This window comes from Rhagoletis pomonella, unplaced genomic scaffold, assembly GCF_013731165.1.
Source record: "Rhagoletis pomonella isolate Grant_MI unplaced genomic scaffold, Rhpom_1.0 Rhpom_scaffold_05746, whole genome shotgun sequence".
In the NCBI taxonomy this organism is placed as follows: Eukaryota; Metazoa; Arthropoda; class Insecta; order Diptera; family Tephritidae; genus Rhagoletis; species Rhagoletis pomonella.
The window spans coordinates 1-8322 of NW_023464284.1; the positions used below are offsets into that span (position 1 = coordinate 1).

At 33.1% G+C, this 8322-nt stretch overlaps 1 protein-coding gene across 1 annotated transcript; it reads right to left on the reverse strand.

Moving 5' to 3' along the window:
• Positions 1 to 7227: 7227 nt before the first annotated feature.
• Positions 7228 to 8021, reverse strand: LOC118755256 (DNA-directed RNA polymerase II subunit RPB11). Its single transcript, XM_036490105.1, has 4 exons — positions 7893 to 8021; positions 7731 to 7820; positions 7497 to 7671; positions 7228 to 7435 (listed from the first exon to the last, which is right to left on the reverse strand). The coding sequence occupies exons 1-4, from the start codon at positions 7943 to 7945 to the stop codon at positions 7400 to 7402; spliced, it is 354 nt and encodes a 117-aa protein (XP_036345998.1). The 5' UTR covers positions 7946 to 8021; the 3' UTR covers positions 7228 to 7399.
• Between the last annotated feature and the right edge of the window lie 301 nt (positions 8022 to 8322).

Here is an 8322-nt window from a genome sequence, read left to right on the forward strand (position 1 = left end):
ATGTACATATGTATGTACATATTCCGAAATTTTTTTTATTTGTAAAGGCTCTCAAGAAAAACTAAAAATTCATATAAAATTACGCACAATAAATGGAAAATAAATTTTCTTCTATAAAAAATTTCTTAAATCAGTATGCAGCTCTTAAGAAAAAAATGCTGGTACATCTCGTCGCTACCATGTCCAACTATCGAATGTGAAAATCGGCACTTTTCAAAATTTTGATTTGCCACTAATAATTTTATTTCGTATAGCAGCATTGCTTAAGTTATTGTTTTTGGCAAGTTATTTGTTGGTTAATGACTGCAAATAGTTTTATAGAAAATTAGAGACGAGAAATAATACTTTCATAAAAATTTAAGTACATACATAGATTTAAAAGGCTGCTTGAATACAAAAGTTTTATGAAAATGTCACATTAAACAACTGTCTAAATCTACGTTATTTTTTATAAATAAGGCCGTAAACATTTCCTTACATCGTCAATTTCCATATTCTATTTTTACTCTTTCAATTTCACTGACCAAACGAATCAACTAGTAGGCTAACAACCAGAATTGAAATTTAATACGCAAGTACTTACCGTACTACAAGTATACAGAGAGTAGATTTGCTACTCCCTTTTGGCAGCAGCAAATATCTCTCGTACGCGATGAGGGAAAGTAGAGGACGTACTTTGGTGGAGTAATAGCAAGTACGTCAAGTATTTACTCCCTCAACGCCAAGTAGTGTATGTATGCGGAAAAAGAGTAACAATGTGTTGGGAGTAGAGTACAATGCAAGGAGTACTTATTGAACGAAATGCGGCAAATACACTTGCGCTGGACTCTAATACATATGTATAAAAAGGAAAAAATTAAAAATTTGATGTTTATATAAACATACATATGCATGTACATATATTAGGTGCGTTCGACAGGTCAAAAATTTGTAATAGTTTTTCCAAATTTTTACTGGATGGCGTTCGATAACGACAAAAAATTATCCAACACACAAAAATTGAGAGAGCCAGCGTTCATTTTGATGCAAGAGAAGTGTTCATTTTGTACTGGCAAAATTTTAGTCAGCAAAAATTATCCAACACGAAAACATATGATCACAAAACATATGGTGGCAATTTTTGTAAACAAACAAAATTGCATTTTCCGAGTTTTGGTATTTATATGCTTTTTGGCTGCCTGCTATGTGACTATGATAGCGCCAACTAGTTTTTACTTCTAGAAATGTTCCTGGCGAACATTGAACGTTCAATTTCCTTTTTTCTTCTATGGAGGCAACATGAATTCCAGTTTGTTTACAAATAAAACATAAACAAAGTCAGCTGGTGTGTCTTCTTCTTCCGGTTTTGCAAGAGAATTTTCGCTTACTCTCTTGATTTTGATTGTTGGCTAATTTTGTTATCGAACGCAATTATTATCAAGTAATATTTGTGTAAGGAAAAATGAAGAAAAATAAGTACAAGTTAAAAAAAAAAAGCATACAAGTAAAAAAGTACAAAACAAATATGTACGCATTTTGTCCCAAATGCTTCAAAATGTTGTCATATTTTTTAACTTTGTCTATTTAACCAGAATTGGAATTGTGCATGTACTCTGTGCACTAAAAAAGAATAAAATAAAATAAGATAAAATAAATTAAATTGAAGGGAAAGAATAAGGGTGAAAAAGGGAAAAAATTGGATAAATGAATGTTAAAAAAGTGATATGAATGGCTAGACTAGAGCCACAGATGTGGCCACCCAAATAGGCAGCTGCTTGCAGAGGAGCCCCCGCCGAGGCACGTCAGGAGGCATCTATATGAACTGACGGACGAAGTCCAGAGGTTCATTAAGCAGCCTCTGGACCCGGAACGGCATTCACAGGGACGCAGTCTCGAGTTATGTAGACTGAAGACCTGTGAATGCCGTTCTAGGCACACAAACACCGGACATTGACATGACGGAGCTCCATCTGCCTCGGGAGACCAGAACGACAATAGCCCAACTTCGCTCTGGCTACTGCAGCAGGCTAAATTCCTACCTGTGTAGGTTAAATGCGGATGTGCCGAACGAATGTCCGGCATGCGGAGAGACCCCTCACGACTCGAAACATCTCTTCGCATGCCCGCAAAACCCCACAACCATAACGGCGTCGTCCCTATGGACTGACCCCATAGAGGCTGCACGCTTCCTGGGGCTGCCGTTAGTGGAACTCGACGACAACGACTGAGATATCAGCCGATCTGGGCGGGGTTGTTGTAGCCGCTACAACAACAACAACAACTAGACTAGACTCTTGCTTATCTACCTCATTGCAGTTTAACTGTCCAAATGTACATGTATTACGATCCTTATGTTTAAATTGTTAAGATGCCCAATTTAGTAGTATTCTTCTCCCAAGTTCCTTCGACTTTTTTGGTACAATCAGGAGAGATGATTCAGGTTATTACTTTGTTAATAAAAATTAGTGAACATGATTTAGACTATTAGGTATAGTGTAGGTCATTTACACTAAATTACTTTTGTGGTATTTTACTCAGTACGTTTTAAGTTCCTCAAGCATATTACAATTCATCTTATAACCATTACATACCTGAATACCTGATAGGGAACAATACTTTTATTTTGTATAAAAAGTTTTTAAAATTAAAAGGCTGATAGTGTATATAGTATTAAGATGTACCTAGTACAAGTAGGTTAAAGTTTTGATGAAGCATTTTTCATTTCTCAAACGCTAGTTTAGTTTGTATTTTATTACCTTTATTAAAAAATAATTTTCACTAAAAGCTTCGCATAAAATTAAAATTTTTTTGGACAACCTGGCTCTTGAGGACATCACAATAGTCCTTGCCAATTTCGGCATACATCAAGATAACCAACCGTTCAGCTATAGAATAACTAAATACGCAGATTGCTAGTACTTTTTACGCTGATTTTAACTATATAAATATTATTTGCCGCAATTAAAAAGTAAAGTAGATATAAAAGGTACAACAAAAAAATTTGGATATTTATTTTTAAATATTAATATTTTCTAAACTGCGTAACCGATTCAAAAGGTAATGTTGTCAACATAAAGACAATTAATTTATCTTCAAGCTGATATAAAATGTGTATGTTTTTTTTTATATATATTTCAGCCGAAAATATTATAAAATAAAAAAAAATTCATAATTTTTTCATAAAACAACCTTTTTTTAGAAAAAGTCTATTATCAATGCTAAAAAAATTTATATTATTTAGAAAGTGCAAGTTTTTACCTTTAATTTGATATACATATTATATTATGATTTGCTTTTGAGTTTTCAGAATTCAGTAATAATAATGGCTTTCCATTATGGCCGTTCGTTAAAGGGGCGGTGGACGAAAGGTAAGTGGGCGTGGAACCTCTAACCCACCATTTTGGAGAGGGAATGAACCGCCATTGACAAAAATGCAACCCCCGACAACCTAGGTCCCCTATGGTTCCCTAGGGACCCCTTAGAAAAATGGCCAAAAATCACAATTTTCATTTGCGTTTTTTCGCTTGAAAAATGTTAAATATTCATTTGCACAAGACATTTTATATACACATTTTTATATACAAGACATTTTTATAAAACACCCAGTAACCATAATAGACATCACTGGGGGGACGGCAGCCCCAATTTTACCACACCGAAAGGGAATTCTAGTTACCTCATCCTTTCCCAAGGCACACCAAAACGAGAATTCTATTTGGTAAGGGTTATAATCATGATAAAAATATAGTAAGGTAGAACCGCTGAGAGTCACTTTTAAAATTCTTGACGTTTCCAAACAATTTAATTTTTAAATTTACTCACAAACTCACACACACATTTTCATTTTCAATCTCAAGCAACAACAATTTCGAACAATTCAATTTTTTATTTTCACTTTTATATGATTTTAAAATGTTAGCAAACTTCAAAAAAAAAATCATGGCCGACAAATTGAGAGAACGGTTCTACCTTGCCATGTTTTTATCATGGTTATAATCCCTAAGTGCGGCCGAAGGCCGCCTACACAGAAAGGTGTTCTCTGTAAAAGGTGTTCAGCTCTGCTTCTTCGGCAACACGGAAAGGAGAATTCTATTTGGTAAGGGTTATAATCGCTAAGTGCGGCCGAAGGCCGCCTACACAGAAGTGTTCTCTACAAAAGGTGTTCAGCTCCGCTTCTTCGGCAATACAGAAAAGATAATTCTATTTTGTAAGGATTATGATCCCTAAGCGCGGCCGAAGGCCGCCCACGCAGAAAGAAGTTCTGGGCAAAAGAAACTGTGATATCACCCACACTTGTCATTTGCTTGTGCTTTTAATTTTTTTTTAACACTGAATTCTTAAACCTCAAAAGTAGATCATAATAAAATATGTATATCAAATTAAAGGTAGGAACTTGCAATTTCTAAATAATATATATGTCTTTAGCATTGATTATGCATTTTTTTCTAAAAAAGGTTATTTTATGAAAAAATTATAACGTTTTATTTGTTTTTTAATATTTTTGGCTTACATATATAAGCAAGCAAACACATTTTACGTATCAACTTAAAGATAGATTAATTGTCTTTATTTTTATATCATTACTTTTTTAATCGGTTACGTAGTTTAGATAATATTAATATTTAAATATCACAAAAATTGTCGTTAACCTTTTATATCTTCTTTACTTTTTAATTGTGGCAAATAGTATTTATATAGTTGAAATCAGCGTAAAAAGTACTATCGGTCTGCATTTTAAGTTTTCCCATAGCTGAACGGTTGGTTACCTTGATGTGTTCCCCAATTTCTATACATGGTACAATAAAAACAGGTAGAAGCCAAATTGACATCAAACCTACAAAAGTCAAAGTTTTCGGGAGAGTAAAAATAAAATGAGCGTTTGTAAGGAAAAATAAAAAATTACATTTCGCTGGTTGACTTTTTAAAGTAAATTTGAAGTTTTGTTTTTATTTATTTTCTTTAGTTAAAATTTCTTAATTTGTATATTGTTTTCTGTTTTTGAATTATGAGTTGCAGTGTTGTTGGAGGGACTTTCCGGCATAAGGGTCATAGGAACAGCACTTGGCATCAAACGTGACCTCCCGGTGCACTTATGAAATCTGCTCTTTAAATGTTTAATGCACAGCAAGGCATTTCGCTGCAGCTCTACCACACAGCTGCTTTCCCAACGCTCCTTACGCCAAGGACATTGAGGCACGTTAAAAAATGAGTAGTGTCTGCATTATATTTACCACATAAAAACAATGCTTCAGGTGTTGCATTTTAACACATACACTAAGAATAAACCGCACAATACAAAAATTCAACTGTTATTTAAAATTTGTCATTAACGAACATTCAAAAAAAGAACGACATGGCATTAAAAGCGTAACGAAATATAGGAAATAAAAGAAATACAAGTTGAAGTTTAAAGATTTGGTTCTCATGAGAGCAACTTCACTTGTATTTATGTGCCTTGATTTCTATACGCGCATTTGCGTTTGTAATCAAAAAAAAAAAAAAAGAATAGTGAATGGCCTGTTGATGTAGTTTCAAACTTTATATACTTAAAATCACATTTGTGAAACCAAAATTCAATTTCCAAGTGTTTTCATACAAGTGACAAAAACGAAAACAACGTGTTTCTCAAATTATGGGCTCGAAATGTGTTTTTTTGCGTTTCCGTACTTCTGGACTACGTTACATTTTAGAGAGCCAACTTCCGGTTCGGATTGTTAGGGAAATAACCTATTTTTACCTCCCTTTTATTAGCTCGGGATGTAACTATGTAATATTGATGTGCCTAAAATATGCAGCGATTTCTATTCTCAAGTTACATACCAGATGACAGTACGAATGGAAATTATAATAGCGAAGTTTTAGTTTTTCAAACTATAATTTTATTTGCCAAAAATTCGATTTCTTCACACGAAGCTCTTGGCTCAAGCCTTATCGATCGTCCTTAAATATACTAAACAAAAATGCGATTGCTTTGTAAAAAAGAGAACGAGTTTAAAATATGAGTGTTTCTCTAGAAAATAATTTATGCAACCTCATATATGCATTTTGTTGATACGCGGTTTTGTACTTTATTCGAGGATATGTTAATTGTTTATCGGAAGGCGGTCTGTTCAAGCCGACTTCAGGTTTTTTGCATAAATTAGAAACTTTCAATTCAAAATTTGTGAAAGTTAATGGGATACGCTAATGACAAAGCCGAATTTTTTGCAAAATCCGATGAGAAATTTTAAAGTAAATTTGAACCAAAATATAAAAAGGTTTTATTTGGGAAGAACATTCTTTAGAATTAGAATTTTAAATCGCAAGATTGCATTAAAAATAAGAAAACGAAAAAATAACAGCATAAATAAATTAGGATGAGTATTAATGTATAATTTAGGATTAAGTTTAATGGTCTATATTTTGTATATTTTTAATAAAAAATAGTGCGAGCTACGTAAGTAAAAGAATACCAAGCACGGATAGTGGTTTTTGATTTTAAATATGTTTACAATAGTATAAATATGGGAAGGAAAATACTCCGATTTATTGTTTTAATATTATCAGAATGGCAAGGCCGTTGATAATACCCAATAAACACCAAAAAAATATTCCTCCAGCCTTGGAGAAATTCATAGTTCTCAAGTTGATATCCAACATCATTCTTCAACGCATCTCTAACCGACGCGCAGATACGTAAAAAGTGATAGAGAATCGAATTTTTAATTATCAAGTGAAAAACTAAAGCTATATAAAGAGCAAAATTACTAACAAAAAGTAAATAATCTTCAAAGTGTCCTCAAATAACCTTGAAACAAAATAAAACGCGAAATGAATCAAGTGGCAAAATTAGTGTCGGCCTGTATACTGTGAAGTGAATTATTGTGATACGATATTGATTAACCACATAATACAAACGGAGTAATAAAATGAAAAATTAATATTCAAATTCTATGTATGTCGTTTCAATCAAAAAAGGTATAAGGTATTTTACTATTTCAATTTCAGTATTTTACTATTTCAATTTCAGTATTTCAATATGTTTGAGACCAATTGGAGAATTACATTGGAGTTCAAGTTGAGAACAAGCATTTTCTCAACTTGAGAAACAGTCCTTTTTCCATGCAAACAAAAATGCCCTTTTTGTTGAGAACGCAATGAACCTCCACTTCAGGTACTGTTGAGAAACAAGAAATACCTTAGTTCTCAACTTAACCTCAAGTTGAGTTCAAACCTAAATGTTTGTTGGGTACTCACAATTTATGAAACTTCGAAAAATTTTATTATCCGTCAAAAGTGGTTTATTGAAACTACCTTATTTTTTATCATGGAAACTACCTTGTTTTTTGTATCATGGAATCACGGATTATTTTAAACACCTACATATGTATGCAAATGTTATTAAAAATAAAAAGACTAAAAACCAAATAGAAGAATGCAATTAGTCGCCCCCTTCTTTTTTCTCCTTTATCGCCTCCTAAATAAAGATACAAGTTCAATTAATTGAGCTGCATACTAATACGCGCCTGTTAGTTTACCTTGAAGCGCTCTTCGAACAACGACAATTCGGCCAATAAATCAGTTATAGCATTCATAAAAGCTTCATGTGGAGAGTAATCGGAGGTAGTTTGAATTCTGATAACAAATTTGTGTTCTAATGGATGTGGCACTTTGTATCCAGCAAATAAAACATTGGGATCCTTCAAAAGTTGACTGAAATAAATTACACAGATGTTATAAAAGCCATCTCTCCAAAGTTATCACTCATTTACTTTCTAATCATATTTCCAAGCGTGTGATCCTCTTTGTTGACTGTGAAAATCGCTGCATTGGTGACTTTTGTATCCAACTCCTTGATGATTCTGGAAATCAACACAAAGATATAAATGTAGTTAAATAATGAGGATAATCAACTACATAATTAATACACTTACTTTTTTTCACCCTCGTACAACAAAAATGATTCGAACGTTGGTGGGGCATTCATTCCGCTAAAATAAACTTCTGAAACAAATAATTAAAAGTTCGCAAATGCAAAATGTCAAATATCCCTGCAAGAACAATGACCATCATTTGACAAATCATTTGACTGGCAAGGCTGATAGAGATTTCTGTCACTGGCTACCAAGGCGCATCAATTACAGGTGATAGCGAAAGAAGCTATGCTTCTTCTTATGAGCACGCTTGTGTCAAATTATCGTCTGTTTTGCTTTATTTACATCTCCGCGTATACATACACATATACGTCTATATATACCCTGCAAACAAATGCTCCCGAAATCTTTAAAAGTGTCGGAAATTTGCTACGATTCTTGTAGAAATCTTTAAAGAAAAACATATGAAGTGGTTGACAAGAACTAGTAA

Excerpts from the sequence above, each read along its gene's own strand:
- LOC118755256 (XM_036490105.1), bottom strand. The coding sequence starts at position 7,945 with ATGAATGCCCCACCAACGTTCGAATCATTTTTGTTGTACGAGGGTGAA. Across the intron at positions 7,821-7,892 it reads TTGTACGAGGGTGAAAAAAA|AATCATCAAGGAGTTGGATA; the intron begins GTAAGTGTATTA and ends GTTGATTTCCAG. Across the intron at positions 7,672-7,730 it reads CTTGGAAATATGATTAGAAA|TCAACTTTTGAAGGATCCCA; the intron begins GTAAATGAGTGA and ends AATTTATTTCAG.